General features: G+C 37.2%; 1 protein-coding gene across 1 annotated transcript in view; it reads right to left on the bottom strand.

Moving 5' to 3' along the window:
- Window positions 1–16,351, bottom strand: part of LOC144969409 (midasin-like) — a 173,158-nt gene that overhangs the window by 48,337 nt on the left and 108,470 nt on the right. Inside the window, exons 55-67 of the mRNA XM_078908521.1 lie at window positions 12,597–12,745; window positions 11,638–11,954; window positions 10,766–11,169; window positions 9,712–9,846; window positions 7,830–8,032; window positions 6,755–7,136; window positions 5,850–6,041; window positions 5,273–5,515; window positions 4,077–4,136; window positions 3,070–3,251; window positions 2,147–2,405; window positions 1,246–1,543; window positions 645–753 (exon numbers count right to left, since the gene is read on the bottom strand). Of these exons, the coding sequence (XP_078764647.1) occupies window positions 645–753; window positions 1,246–1,543; window positions 2,147–2,405; window positions 3,070–3,251; window positions 4,077–4,136; window positions 5,273–5,515; window positions 5,850–6,041; window positions 6,755–7,136; window positions 7,830–8,032; window positions 9,712–9,846; window positions 10,766–11,169; window positions 11,638–11,954; window positions 12,597–12,745 (2,933 nt within the window). The remainder of the gene's footprint in view (window positions 1–644; window positions 754–1,245; window positions 1,544–2,146; window positions 2,406–3,069; window positions 3,252–4,076; window positions 4,137–5,272; window positions 5,516–5,849; window positions 6,042–6,754; window positions 7,137–7,829; window positions 8,033–9,711; window positions 9,847–10,765; window positions 11,170–11,637; window positions 11,955–12,596; window positions 12,746–16,351) is intronic.

Below are 16,351 nucleotides of genomic sequence, written 5' to 3' on the forward strand. Positions count from 1 at the left end.
ACGTGCCTAGGCTTTTATTGTGATTTTATCAATTTCTTTGTCAAATTCAATTTGGTCATTTATTTATTTTTAAAAAATATATTTCCGGGCAGAGAATAAAAATATTTCTCAGTAAAAACATTGACTAGATAATTAAAACAATAGAAATTATGTAAAATCGCATCCTTGAAAAATATCACCCAAAACAATAGAAATAGGCAAAGCGACCGAAACACATCCCCTCTATCCCACGACTACACACTACACTCCAATCATTGAATAGGAATATGATATAAAATCACATTGAAGACTCAGTTCTCAGTGAAGACTCAGTGAATACATTACTAAATTATCAAAGAGGAAACAACATCACACAAAAAAAAAAAAAAAGAAAGAAAGAAAGAAAGAAGAAAGAAAAAAAAACCCCAAAAAACAACCCCATAACTACATTCTTAAAATAATAAAATTCCCCAAATACAAAACGAAACAAAATAAAACCCCTGAAATGCTGATTACTATTTAAAACTTAAGGTAGAATTGGGCTGGGCTATTGATATTGGTCTCTTTTTACGTCTATATAGAGGTCTTGACACAAACAGACAATGCATCTGAACCCAAATCATTATGCATTGAAGAGTAATAAAAAAAGTGATAAGATAAAACACATCTTGTTTACCTCTGATTGGTTGAGATTTCCAGATACATCCAGATAGTGTGTGACACAGCCTGACACCAGCAGGTGAGAACCTTGTATGGAACTGTCTATTTGGCCATCTGGGGAAAGTTGAAATACTGAGAGTCATAACAAAAACCTAAAGTCTGTGTAGGAAATACAGTCTCGGGGCTCACAATACAATCTAAATTAGGTCTGAGGGGGCAAGTCTGGTGTTTAGACATCTTGATGATATGATCTGAGAAATCATGTGACAAATTTTTTCATCCTATTGGAAATTGGTATTAAATTCTAAAGTCTTTCTAATTCATAATAAAATATCTACTTTTCTCCCAAATTGCACTGTTACCTAACAGGCTACATGTCTTGGCCTAAATGTACTGTTCAGTTATCAGGATATGAAAAAAAAATGTTTAAGTACTAAAGGCTTGATGTTCAGCCTGGATAAAAGTTACAATGAATGAAACCCTTTTTTTTTCTTTTTAAATATATTCTGCATTCAGTCTTCTTTAAAAGAAATTGAGGAGCAGGCACTGGTGAGAGATTAAAATACTGTGTCTGACAAAGGAGAGAGAGAAATATAAAAAACTGACCTGAAATATCAAAAGTCTTGCTGACGACTTCTGATCCCAGCTTGTAAGCCATCAGGAATGAATGTAATTGCTCCTCTTTTCCTGTATCCCAAATCTTGTCCATCTTTTCATCCAGCCAGTCGGCCTGACTTAAAGAAGTGAGGACAGAGTGGTGGATGTTACAGACCGTTGCCATCTCCCTGGTGGTAATCATGGGCAAAAGATCTGATGCAGCTTCAACCGAGTTTGTGTCTTCTTCATGAGTGGCTTTCATGCCGACATCCTCCAAAGTGTCGACACCAGTGACATCTATAAAGTCCTGTGAAACACATTAATAAAGGTGAATATCAATATGATATAAATAAGTTAATACTATATGATAACACCTATATGATAGGTTACATTATGCCCAATACACTTCACCATAAAAGACAGAATTTGATTTTGACTTTTATAATTACAGAGTTTTAGGAAATCATCCTTGAAATCTATTTTTATCACTCACCTTTTTGATTTTTAAATACATTTATGTACTAATATTACACATTCCTGTTTTCACTTCACTAATTGCATAGCCAACACAAAAAATGAAGTAAAGGTCTGTATATTTAGTGGCCGGGGAGGGAGGGGGGAATTTCCCACTTTCGCGAAAAATAATCTCTACATATTAACCCAAATGCATTACGACTTCCATATTTTATATAAAGTATCACTTTAAACTACTGGTCTCAGGGTTCAGAGCTTTTGACAAGTAAGGCATCTTGTGAATCAATGAATGTTTGAAGTAAAAGTTTTCCGGCCACTATAAAAAAAATTATTATTATATCAGTCAGTGTACGACAGCTTTGATTCTCCATCTGATCCACGGTGGCCATGGATGGTTTAGTCTTACACAACATCCGATTATCCCTCCAAAAATTACCTGTTTGAAAGATGGGTAAGCAGCCAAAAATTCAGCCTCGTCTATTTCCTTCTCCGACCGCTCATCTCCATGAGTTTCCTCCTTATATTTGTACAAAGCTTCCTTCTCTGCTTTCCTCTGCCTCTCCAGCTCCTCGTATTCTATCCAAGCCGTTGTGAAGCAGTCCAATACGTTGGTCAATGAGCTGATGAGCTCTCTGTCCAGCTGACCAGTGCTTAGACAGTGTGTCTTCATCAACATGAGAGAACTGAGTAGCAACCTTGAAATATAGAATTGTAAAGATATTATTTATTGAGGCAACATAATAGCTTTTATCTGGTATGGATATTGTAACACGGGGGGTCTAAATACATTAAGATCTGACAAAAGTTCTGGTCCCCTTGAAAGCGATATCAAAATCAATAATGTGATTTTTATCAAAATCAATAATGTATGATTTTAAAAATCTGCTTCATACTTACCCTGATTACTCGTTAAAGAAACACCAGAATAGCAATGGGTAAATAATTTTGGAAATTGAAACAAAACATTTAGAGTCAAGGCAAGAGATTTAGCCATTGATTCATTGGGTCATTGCCAGCAACACCTGATGACTTAAATGAAATATATAAGCTTAATTCAAACATGTCCAAAACAAGTTTCCTCCTTATCAACATACCGTGTTTTAGTCTCTACTAAGTGAGCTGCACTATTAATTTCTTAAATAAAAAATATACTCAAATGAGCAGCGTGTTTAATAAATATCAAACAAATAAAAAAGAAGCAAAAATTCGTTGATTTCTGCTTTTAAAAAAAAATTCTAACGATAAATTAATCAATTTAAATCTAAATTATTTGTTTGTTCTTTTTCTTTTTTTCTCCTTTTTTTTTTGGTGAAGTCACAGTAGAAATTGCATAATAAAAACAACAAAAACTGTTCTTACTTTGAGTTGAGCCCTTTCAAGTAGCCTTCATTGGTACAGTCTTGCTGACTGAAGGCAGAATGGACAGCATCTTGAACTCCTCTAGACGATCTCTCATTGGCCAAGCTTAACAGGTCAGGGGTTACAGAACTGATAGACGGAAACTGGCACAGGGCGTTTATGATGGTGCTTACCGGCTTAGCCTTCATCATAGGCGAATAAAGTATCAAGAGAGAATGAAAAACGAAACAAGATAAAAATTACATCTGCACTTGTCATAAAAAAAGATTCAGTCATTTCATGAGATAAAATCAAAACAAAATAATGTTCTTTGTTGAAAGAGTAATGATTTTTTTAAAAAAGTGGGTAATTCTCTCAATAACAGTGGTGATTTATGTTTTTAAGGGTTATACGGCGCTTGCAACATATTTAGGTCATATCAGCACCAGTAAAAAGGAAGAAAATTGGACAGTAAAGACATTCTTGATGGACAATTAAAAGGGCTTGAAGAAAAAGTAAGACAAAGGGGAATATCGGTTCAAATAGGGAGCAGATTTAGATTCCAAGAGCACACTATCATTGTCAACCAGACACCAGCACAGGTCCCCACTAAGAGGAAAACACTCAAAAGTTGACAAATCATATGTTAAAAAAAAAATATCAGTACATAGCAGAGAGATGATTTACAATGAAAAAAATATCATCTCCCAAAACAATAACTATACCTCCGACTGTTTCCCTCCCAGCCAAGGACTCCGGCCAGGGTCAAGACAAAACCAAGTAATCTCATTCCAAGAAAAAGACAGAAAACAGATACAGGGGGATAGAAGACACAGTTAGTACCTCCCTGCCCACTATGGGAGGTCGGGAACCCTACCCAGAAGGTGGTGATTTACAATCTTGATTTAGGTTGCCTTAACTCTTGAGTTCATGTGCATGGAAAATCGAACAAATTTGTTCGATTTTCCATGAGGATGAACTCGAGAGTTAAAATCCAAAGATATCACTAATTACAAATGATTAATTACCTTCCCAAGTTTTGATACTTTGTTGACTGAACAGGACATGAGACGCAGGCCAAACTTTATCTGAAAAAAAATTTATCAAAAATTACAATTTCAGCTGTTGTATTGCGGCATGTTAAAGACAATATAAAATGTGTAAAGAATATATTAGCAAGAGGTAAGATGTTCTAGATTACTGCATTATAACAACTGTCGTGAACGGATTTCTCAATCTAGATCACAATAGGTAAAATTATAGGAAATAATAAAGAAAAAGTCTCCACTGAAGAGGGTGTCCTCCATATATGTAAAGGACATATTACGGGTGGTTCAAAAATGCCATGTATCAAAGGCATCACACGAATAGTAATAAAATCAGAGTCAACACTTGACTAATTTCAATCAACAATCCATTATCAATATAGTAGTAAGAAGAGCTTGGAAAATGAAGGCAACCCCATTTTTATACCCATTGTGATGTCATAAACTCACGGGAATAAACAACACATAACAGTGAATTGAACTCACAGTGACACCCAACAGGTTACCCAACATGAAAACAATTCACAACAACAACTCAAAAGCTAAACAACAAAAACTACGTTCCTACACAACATAAACACCTGGTAACGATCTCTGACTCATACAGAGTGATATGTAGAAGCAATAAAGTGTGGTTGCAAGGTACAGAGCTAATATCACACTAATCCTTATAAACCTTAGAGTGTAAATAAGAAGAAAATAATGATGCCAAATAAAATCTCCAATCCAGTTATCTGCCTTTGTCAATAAGGGAGATCATGCTTTCCAGCTAGACGACTGTTTTCAATTAACATTCCCTCCTTAACTACAAGAAATGGAACTTCCTTACCAGATAAGCTAAAGTCAAGCTAAAATATTTGAAAGAATTGGCAAGGGCAAAAATCTCTTTTTAAAATCAAGGGGGAAATGACACACAAAATACTTTTAAACTTTTATCAAAGTAAAATCAACATTCTTATCTGGTATCTTGAAAAACAAAGCAAAATAAAATAAAAAGACATAACCCCCCCCCCCCCCCCCCCCCCCCCAAAAAAAAAAAAAAGAAGAAAAAAGCACCCCGAAACCAACAACAACAAAAACAAAACAAAACAACAAACAAACAAAGCTACTCCAATTTAAGCCTGGATATAATTGCTTAACACTTTGGGGATTTTCTACCCCAAACGATATCCAATTACCTGGTTCACAGCCAGGAAAACTGGTTCTGTAATGTCATCAAAGCAAGGGAACTTGTCTTTCAGCTGAATGATGAACCTCTCTGAAGTCGTCTGCCAAACTTCCTCGTCTTGCATTGCTGAGGCTGTGGAAGCGTCCGAGCTCCCTGTAGGTTTTATTGTCAGTTTATTGACCATGTCTGTGATTCTCTCCACGGTACACGAGTTGTTAGAAAAGCTTTGAACGGCTTGAGTCAATTGTAAGTACTGTCAGGCAAAAGCAAAATAACATAATCAATTCTAGATTTCATCATAGTAGTGAAGGTGCCTGTGATGATGATGATGATGATGATGATGATGGCTATGATTATAATGATGATGATGATGATGATGATGATGATGATAATGATGATGATGATGATGGTTATGATTATAATGAGATGATGATAATGATGACGATTATGAAAATGATGACGACTATGATAATGATGATGATAATACAGTAAAGAATATAAATAAAATAAATTTGATAATTTAACAAAAATGTTTAATTGAGGGTCAAGCAGAATAAATGAATCAATCAATTCATTTGAAATGTTACCTGTGTTAAATCTGGACGATAGGCACATCTTTGACTCAGTATGGACTTGGTGCTGTCAAGGTGATCCCGTCTATGTCTGAGATAGGTAATCCTTGGGTGCAAGTGTTGTTTGTGAGTCTCATTGATTCCTCTGCCGGTCCTCAAAAACACCACTCTATCCCATACAACCAGCTCACAATCAATTTCTTCAATCTAAAAAGGGGAAAAAACCCCCCAAAAAATCAGTAATTTTTTTATCTCTTAATCATAAATTAAAAGCTGTATCAGTGCTGATGGTGACAAAAAGGGAAAAAGGAGGAAAATTATGAATGGTTTTCTTTATGCCACATGTTTTCTTCACCAACCCCCACTTTTAGAGCCATTGAGATGATAAACTACTCTAGCTATCTTCTGGATAGTGGGGAAGCTGCACCAGTTTGTTCCACCACACATCAAATTTCTCAAAGCCAATTTGATTGAGGAAAGTGTCATTTTTTAAAAGGAGGAGATTCCTTCTCTGACACAGATACTTTCTTCGTGTCTGACAAAGAAAACCGGAGTTTTACAAGTTCATTCTTTGTTCAATTCTCTTACAATTCCAAGGCGTTCAAGAAGTAAAATAAAAATAAGATAATAAAAATAAAATCCCCTTTTTCATCTCAAGGGAAAATTTGTCTTTAGAGTCTATCTCAAACCAAAAAACAAAAATTTTTTATAAAAATAAAGACGGATTCGATCCAAAGTGAAGCAGTTGAACCAAATTTCTTGCTCAAGGAAAATAAATGAGATGCCAACAGAACCTGGGACCTCTGGGTATAAATATAATACTTTATTCACCTAGCCATCTTGCCCCCTCAGGTTTAAAACTTTTTGACAAGTTCTAACACAATAATTTGGAGGATGGAAATAAGAGTAAGATTACCTACCTCAGATATGGCATGCTCCAGTTTGATTCCAGCTTTTTGGACAGGATCCACTGGGCCATGGGGAACAACGCAGTGGAGTAGAATCAATCCAATGTAGGCAAATCCATGGCCGGTGAGCTGCTGGAGCTTATCTCCATCTGGCAACATCCATAACTCCTGTATGACCTCAAAGCACCTTGTTAAGACAGCGAAGGTGGAGCGGGGTAGTATTTCTTCTTCTTTAGTTTGTATCAGACCAAGTAGCTGAGCAAACACAGCATTGGGAGGCATGTTCAGGGATAAGGATGTCAACAAAGTTTGCCACATGGGTTTGTCAGCTCCCAGGTCAAAGGAGCCGAGAAGAAGGAGGAATGAATGAATCAACATCTCCTTAGACAAAGCACTGAAAATATATAAATTGTGAAAGACAACTTCAACAACAATAAAAAAGGAAATAATCACAATAATTTTTTTTTCATCTTAGTGATGTTATTTTTGGTTCTTTTTATTCACTTTGATATTCATCTGTGTGACACTAAATTTGTTTGTTAAATTCATTGCGCACATGTTTGTGTGCGTGTGTGTGTTTGTGTACGAATATCTGTATATGTTGCCTGCAAGGATGACTGTGGTATGTAAGATGTATGCTACATCACATTATAATTTCCTACATGTATAAATAAATTTTAGCTATGATCTGAAGCACAAACGCTGTGTAAAGTGGCATCAAAATTTACAGGAATAGTTCTGTGGTTGTGGAAAATGAAACAAGAAGCACAAGGGTTTGTTCATTGGACTGTTTCACACACTCCATTTTTATATTAAATTATTTTATTATGTTCTATTTAATAAGTAAAACATCCTGTGCTTTTATTTCAATGATGATGATGGTGATGAAAGTTGATGATGATGATGATGACGATGACGACGACGACGACGACAACGATGATGATGATGATGATGATGATGATAAAATATATGACATTTATATTATGCTTCATCTCATCAATTTAAGGTTTAAACGTTGACAGAAAATCCCATTAAAGTCAATATCCCTACTGCACATTCCACCGACCACTCCCCGCCCACCTCTCACCTTTCCTTGTATTTCTGATTGACAAGAGTTCCACTGTGACACCAGACGTGACGAGATATCAGAGCCACCTGCTCCAACTGACGTTCCAGTTTACCCAAACACATGTGGAGTGGCAATAACTCGGAACTGGCCAGCTGAGATTTGGATGCAAACGCTTCCATGATAAACTTTGAAGATGGAGAATTGCACAGAATGCCTGGACCCTGATGAGATAGTACAAGGTTCAAAACGTTTATTTTAGGAAATTGCCAATATAAGAATATACACGAATATACAAGAATATAGATAGTTCAAAGATGATGTCACTCAGGTCTTTGTTATTGTATTTTGCCATCTGCGTTTATGAGTAATGCTCACTGAACTGTATTAACCTGACTATAAACATTCATGGATACACACAGTTTTGTGTGTTGGTCCGTTATACTTCCGGACGGCAATGTTATGAGCTTCTTAGCCAAGCGCATACTATCTATATTTTCATCAACAAATCAAATAAGTAAAATCAATAATAAAGCAAGGCAAACAATGAAAATAATAATGATAATAACAGTAATAAAAACAGCAATAACAATAATAATAATAACAATAATAATAATAAATAATAATACAGCAAAATTGTAATGAGTTAATTGCTCTGAGGAATAATCTTAGAAAAAACTTTATGTCTTTTAATACAATTATTTTAAAAATCTTTTTTTTGTTGTCAATTAATATACATCTATGTTAAACATATATCAATCTCATCTTAAATAAAGATTAATTTCTGATCCTTCTGACCACCAAGCAGTTAATGAGTGGCTGAATCTAAGACCACTTTTCTCGTTAACAATATTTATATGATAAAAATTTGGGCATAAAACTAAATCATAGGAAAAAATACATTTAAAAAAACTTTTTTACAATACTGTGATTTATAAATATATGTATGCTGTACAAATTTGATGCAAAAAAAAAAAAAAATGTCAGCTGTTTTGTGTCTGTGTAAAATTGTAAAATTTAGAAAATTTCATAAAATATCTCAAAAATTCATCAATTTAATACAAGATAAATACTTAAATAGGATTATTGTGCATTTGGTTTTTAACTTTTAAAAAAGATAATTCCTAACCACAACACCGCTTTGAGTGTGCTGCTTTGGTAATGAGTTCAAAATGTAAAAAAGGAAGAAAACAGGAATTCTCTAATCATACCCTTCAAATAGTTTCACCTTTTGATATTCTAAATGTGCTCAAAACACTTCACATTATGTCCAAGCCAATGGCAACACCTGGCATATCGGAGATGCATTTACACTTTTTTTGGATAGAGACAATGCTATTACTAGCCAAGTAATTATTTTAATGAGAGAGATTAGAAAATGTGAGTAAAGAGCCTCTTCTAGGAATTCAACTCAAGGACTCCAACCAGGGTCTAAATCTGCTCAAAACACTTCACATTGTGTCTAAGCCAATGGCAACACTTGGCATGTCGGATGAATTAACACTTTTTTTGAATAAAGACAATGCTATTACTAGACAGGTACTCATTTTAATGAGAGAGAGAGAGAGAGAGATTAGAAAATGTGAGCAAAGAGCCTCTTCTAAGAATTCAACTCAAGGACTCCAACCAGGGTCCCACAAGACCAGACCACAGATTCATAATAATAATAATAATAATAATTAATAATAATAATAATAATATAATAATAATAATAATAATAATAATAATAATATATTTTATTGTCCCCAAAAAAGTGGCAATTTGTCATTTGGTTACACATTTATAACAATACAATATTGACATAGACACACTCACAAAAAAAAAACAAAAAACAAAAAAAAAACAAAAAAAACCAACAAACTAAAGGGGTTTAATATTGGTTATTCCGTTCATCTCTTCTCACCAAGTCAATCCTGGGCACCGTCGTCCCTTCCTCCAGACTGTCATCCTTCCACTCCACATAGAGATGACAATCTCGGCTGGCACAAGAATTCCAAATGTGACCCAAGAAGGCATTGACTGATGATAGGGTCCTCCCCTGGAAATAACGAGAAATATTTTGATACAATAAAAAATTATTTTTAAAAAATTGAGCTTTTATAATAGCGCAATATCCACTAAACGTGCTCAAAGCGCTTTACAAGGGGTCCCTGGCCAACAGCAATAGTTAACATTCAGGACGGGGCTTGACGCCTGTTAGGCAATGTTATAATTTTTTCGGACAGAGACAACGCTGTTAACGGCCAGGTTTTAGACCAGAGTAAGGTGAGAGAATGTGAGTACAGAGCCTTCTCCAAGGACTCAACTATGCGCCAAGCGAGGCTCAAACCTAGGACCTTCCGATCTGAAAGTGAGTGTCATACCACTAGACCACAAAGCCGCACAATAAATAGAAGAGGGGGTCTCAATAGTTGGTAGAGCACTAGCTTCACATACAAAAGGACTGAGATCGATCCCAGTTGAAGTCAAGATTTTTTCTAAACCTGCTGTCCATGTCACCTTGAAGTGATTGGGTAGCTGGATCTGTTATATCTAGTGGAAAGTACTTTGTGATAGATTAGCATCTTAACTTATCCAAAGGGTAACAAACCATTGCTACTATTATCCGTCTCACGCTATAGAAACCCGATTCCACTGGCCTAATAATGGCTCAGAACTGCTACTTTTTTATAAATAGAAGGGGTTTAACAAACAAGTAAAAGTTATAGAATTTGATAGATGACAGTGAAGGATGGCAGATCCATATAAATGAAGAGAAAGAATAATACACGACAAAGAAAATATTTGAAGAATATGAAACACATGTGGCTTCCGTACATATAAGCAGCAGCAGCAACAACAATATTAACAACAACAACAACAAGAAATAATGTTTTTGTCAACATCTTTTGAAACATCAACATTAATAGCTTCCATCAGTTAAGTCAATAAAACAAAATGTGTAATCCACTTCTTACCTTGTGCTCATTATCACAACCAGTTGTTTCTGAAGAAAGTGTATAAGTAGCCAAGGAAGGAGAGTGGAAGGAACTAAACTCCTGAAGTTGGGGGGCCACAGCGACGACATCTTGATTGCCAGCATCCCTTTCATCGGATTCATCAGTTGACTCCATGCTCTCACTGGTGAGGACAGGGCTAATCTCTTTCATCTGAGTTGTGGCCAAGAACAGACCAATCTTCAAAATCATGTGATCGAAAAGGGGCCATAACACGATATTCTTCGATGGACCTTCATTCAAAAACCCAGTTGTCTCCCCTTCCGTATCTGAGTAGTCGGTTCTGGCTCGTTTGGTCGCTTGCCTCGGATCGTCCTCTTTCAAATTGCCGGTCTTGTTTAAAATGGATGACAATTGGTCTAGTTCTGTGGAACCCGTGGAAGCAAGAAAGATGAAATGAGTTGTTCATGCGAAGACATCTCAAATTTAGAAGAGCAATTCCATTTAAAGAAAAAGACAGGTTGATAGTAATATACAATATATTATAAAGAAAAAACAAACTACAAAGCAAATCGCCTTTCGGTCTTTCGTCTTTTTCCTCATAGGATGATAGAGAGAATTTAAAGGCTAAAATATCATATCAAATGATAAAAAGATAACAAAAAGTTTTTAAAATAACTGACTTAAGAGCCTTCAAACAAAAAATATTAGCCCAAAAAAACACCCCCAAAAAAACAACAAATCAGCATTCAAATGTATTAATGACAAACTCAAACTGTATATGTTAGATATAGGCCCTAAAATTTGACTTCTTTGAAAAAAAAATATGTTATTTTCTTTCCCTCTTTAAAAAATAATTATGAGTATTTTATTAGACTTTAGTTATTCCATACCCGATTCAACATCTTCCACCTTTCCTTCAGCCAAACCAGTCAACAAATTCATGACTGACATTTTCAGCGATGCTCCGAATTTTTTCATCGTTTTCACTTTAGTGTTGAAAACTGCCACGGTATCCATTCTATTGCCGAGGTCAATCAGTTTGATTACTCGTTTTAGGCGCAGAGCAACGGCAGCCTCTTCGGAAGTCAAGAACGGCCTTGGATGTCCAAACGATGTCCAGAATCGTACGTAGCGTTTCATGGCTGTGTCCCCACTGCCCAGTTTCTTGCTGAGTTCTTCCAATGACATGGCTAGTTTGGGGTATTGACTAAGGGAGGGGTAATGAAGTATTGTCAATTAAAGTTAATGATGAAGGACAGGTTATGAATAATGATAGAGGCTGTGTGGATTAAATGTCGAAAAGGAGAGGGGGAAAAGCATTACACATAAATTCAGACACAGTAACACATACCCACGCTTTCCTTTCAACAATCTTCCCACAACTCACCCATCCATCGGGCACGCTTTCCTTTCAATCATCTTCCCACTTCCCACAACTCACCCATCCATCAAGTTATCCATCCATCAGGCACGCTTTCCTTTCAACCATCTTCCCACTTCCCACCCATCCATCAAATGACCCACCCACCGGGCATGCTTTCCTTTCAACCATCTTCCCACAACTCACCCATCCATCAAATTACCCATCCGTGGGGCACGCTTTCCTTCCAACCATCTTCCCACAACCCACCCATCCATCAAATTACCCACCCATCGGGCACCCTTTCCTTCCAACCATCTTTCCACAACTCACCCATCCATCAAATTACCCATCCGTCGGGCACGCTTTCCTTCCAACCATCTTCCCACAACTAACCCATTCATCAAATTACCCACCCGTCCGGCACGCTTTCCTTCCAACCATCTTCCCAAAACTCACCCATGCCATCTCATCAATCTGCCTACGTACCTAAAATCCAGTGTGAATATCTGGCCCAGCTTACTGACCGCCCACTGCCAATGCAAGGCCAATTGGGACATAAAAATGTCTTTATGCACGGAAGTCCACGAATTAGACACTTCGGCCAGTCTTGTCAGCCATTTCAGGTTGTGGACATTCTGAAAAAGAGAGAGAGAATGAATGTTTGTTAGATAAAGCAGATCTACTTCTTCGCTATGCTCAATGCGCCCCACAATGCATCATTTAATCTATTCTCTAACTTGAGCATATATGTAGCGTAATTTCCATTAAAAGTTCTCACCAAGCATTTTGATAACCACACGAAGCCGGATTTCCATTAATACTTACTTACTTTACTTAGGCTGCACCTTGGGGCACCCAACATGAGCCACAAGTCTTCGCCATTCTGTCCTGTCCTCCATGAGTGTACGCAGCTCCCGGGTGTTGTCCATTCCTGTGTCATCTAGCAGACAGTCAATGTATGTAGTATTCTGCTTGCCTCTGTTTCTGGTTCTTTCAAGTGGTTCCCATAGCACAGGACTACTTGCAATCTCCTCCTTGTGTCTCCAGCAGTGCCCCGCAAGTCTCAGTCTTCTCTGTTGTATTTTCAAAGTCACTGGAGGGAGGTCACCGTAGAGCTCTTCATTTGATACGTGCTCTTTCCAGCTTACGTTGAAGACCATCCGAAGCATACGAGTGATGCAGCCGTCCAGTTGCTTCTCAAGGGCTTTTGTTAGAGTCCATTTCCATTAAAAATTAATATTAAACGGTTATGAATTGAACAAATGCAGTGTGACACAATGGTGTACAGATAAGGTCTTTGACTCACAACAGGGAGAAAGCCTAGCTCAGATGATGGGTCTTTGCTTTTTACCCAAAAGGTACGACTACGCGCAACACGTCACCCCTCCCTAGCACACTTTGCGGCGCTGCACTGCGACTTACATCTGTTTTATTCCAGCAGTCTTCTTTTGGAATAGACCTAAAGATGAATTTACCCTTGTAGGAATAAAGGAAATGTTACCTTTTTATTCTTTATTCAACACGACTTAAATTGGGTGGAAAGGTTCGCGGTGGCATCAATTAGGCACTTCGACGGATTCTTTGAGAAAGGCATTTCCGCCAAACCTAACAGACCCAGACACCCAATGGTCAGAAAAAATACCAGTTGCACATGGGGTTGGTACCTTTGTTGAGACGAATGCATAACACACTAGAGAGGGTATGGGGGGCTAAGACAGAGAGTGGCTATGTGGTCAAGTGGTATGACACTCACTTTCGGATCGGAAGGTCCTGGGTTCGAGCCTCGCTCAGCGCATAGTTGAGTCCTTGGAAAAGGCTCTTTACTCACACGAAAAAAAATTGTAATATCGCCAAACAGGCGTCATCTCCCGTCCTACATGTTAAGTTTTGCTGTTGTCCAGGGGCCCCTTGTAAAGTGCTTTGAGCACATTTAGTGGGTATTGCGCTACATAAAATCTCAATTTAATTTAAATTTTAAAAAAATTTAGAGTCAAAGAAAAGTAATACAAACAAATCCTGTACTGCACTCTGGTCACTAAAAGGTCTTTCTTTTGCTAGCGAGAGGAGGATTCTACCAACTTGGTTATTGGAGCCCCAGCTCTCATCCTTCATATTAACTCCCTCAATCCTAATGATTTTTGCTACTTTTTAAAAATTGAAAATAATGTATTAAAAATGAGCATGTACATAGATAATCTTATTCAACTATCATTTGACTAGTGACGAATGGAATGTTTCGGACAGAATATGTGTTCTTGAGCTTAAGTGTAAGATCAATTCAAGGAACCAGAATAACGATAACAAAGACGATCACGGTAAGAAGACGTTCACTATCTCAATCGTAAATGTTTACGCACCAACAAGTCAACGCGCAAAACAATACCCAGAGGAAACTGATAAATTTTACAAAGACCTAGACGATACACTGAACAAAATAGGAAACAAATCAATATTAATAATTGCTGGAGATTTTAATGCCAAAGTAGGAAAACGTCTCGACAGTGACACACTATGTTTAGGATCATACTCAAAAGGAAAACGTAACGATAACGGAGAAAAATTAGTCCAGTTCTGTGAACAGAGAAAACTTTTCATAACAAACAGTGCTTTCAACCACCCATCAAGACACCAGACAACATGGGTAGGACAAAGGAAAGACCAAACCCAAGACAAAATGATAACAATACACAACCAAATAGACTATATCATATGTCGACACCGCCATAAACACTACTCAACCAACTCGCGATCATACGGTGGTACACTGCTAACATCCGATCACAAACTTGTAAAAACGAATTTCAACATAAATGTGTACAGACAACGAAGACAGAAAGGTAAAACGGCAGTCAAAATAAACACGGCAAAAATAGTAAATGAGCGAGAATGTCGCATTCATTACCAATATGAACTTAACTCAAGTCTATGGAAAATAAAGCAAAACAGTAATCCAAACGATGAATGGAAAGAGACGCAAGCGGCAATGAAATATGCGGGGAAGAAAGTGCAGGCTCTATTAATACAACTAAGAACAAACCAAATCGAACGCCTAACATCGCTATTAACGATCTATCGCGGCAACAAAAAGAACTTAGGATCAGGATACAAAACACGAAAGACTCGGAAGAAATAATAAACCTGAAAACGGAACGAAACAAAATACTGCATTCAATTCGATCACTTACAATAAAACACAGAAACGAGGAATTAGACAAAAAAGTGGAAGACATAGAAAAGTCCAAAAATAACGCATCGTCTATGTTCAAAGCGACGAAATCTCTGAACCGAAAACCATTCGAGAACCCAAAACTACAGGATAAATTTGGCAAACAGACAACAAATCCCAACGATATCCTTGACATTGTAACTGACCACTTCCAGCAGAAATTTCACAAACAAGTCTCACAAATATCGCCCTTCTCAGGAAACCCTAGAGACCTAAACAACCGCATCACAACAACTGAAGTTAGAAATAGCATAAAGTGCCTAAACAATAACAGATCCCCAGGCGAAGATGAAATTCCCGCTGAATTGCTGAAATGCGGTACCCTCTCCCTGGATCTGAGCATTGCAAACATAATGAACAAAACATTCTCAACACACAAAGACTGGGACATAAACAGCGGTGTCCTAATTACAATACAAAAACCAGGAAAAACGAAAGGACCCGTAAACAACCTGCGCCCAATAACATTACTGAATACCATAAGAAAAACACTGTCAACTATTGTCCTCAACAGAATTAGACCGAAAATAGAAAATTATCTATCACATAGCCAAAGCGGGATTCGCCAAGACCGAAGCACATCGGACGTTGTATGGACACATAAATGGTTGGCAGCAAAGGCACTCAAAGAAAACATATCCATAACAATAACCGGAATCGATATGTCCGCAGCCTTTGATACGATCGACAGAGGAAAACTTTTGGAGATATTAACAGAAATAGTAGACGAAGACGAGCTCCGAATAATCCGATTTCTCCTCAGCAACACAAAGATACAACCAAGGATATACGGGGCCACAAAACAGACGCAGTTCGAAAGTAACATCGGGACCCCCCCAAGGAGATAGTCTGAGCCCGATTCTGTTCACAATATACTTAGAACACGCTCTGAAAGAAGTTCGAAAAGTCATTCCAAAACCAACGACTCATATTGAGAATGCAATCCCTAGAGAAATCGCCTATGCAGATGATGTCGATTTTATTGGATCAACACCAGCAAATATAGACATCATAC

Source organism: Berghia stephanieae, chromosome 3, assembly GCF_034508935.2.
Source record: "Berghia stephanieae isolate SIO BIC M18660-M18661 chromosome 3, UCSD_Bste_1.3, whole genome shotgun sequence".
In the NCBI taxonomy this organism is placed as follows: domain Eukaryota; kingdom Metazoa; phylum Mollusca; class Gastropoda; order Nudibranchia; family Aeolidiidae; genus Berghia; species Berghia stephanieae.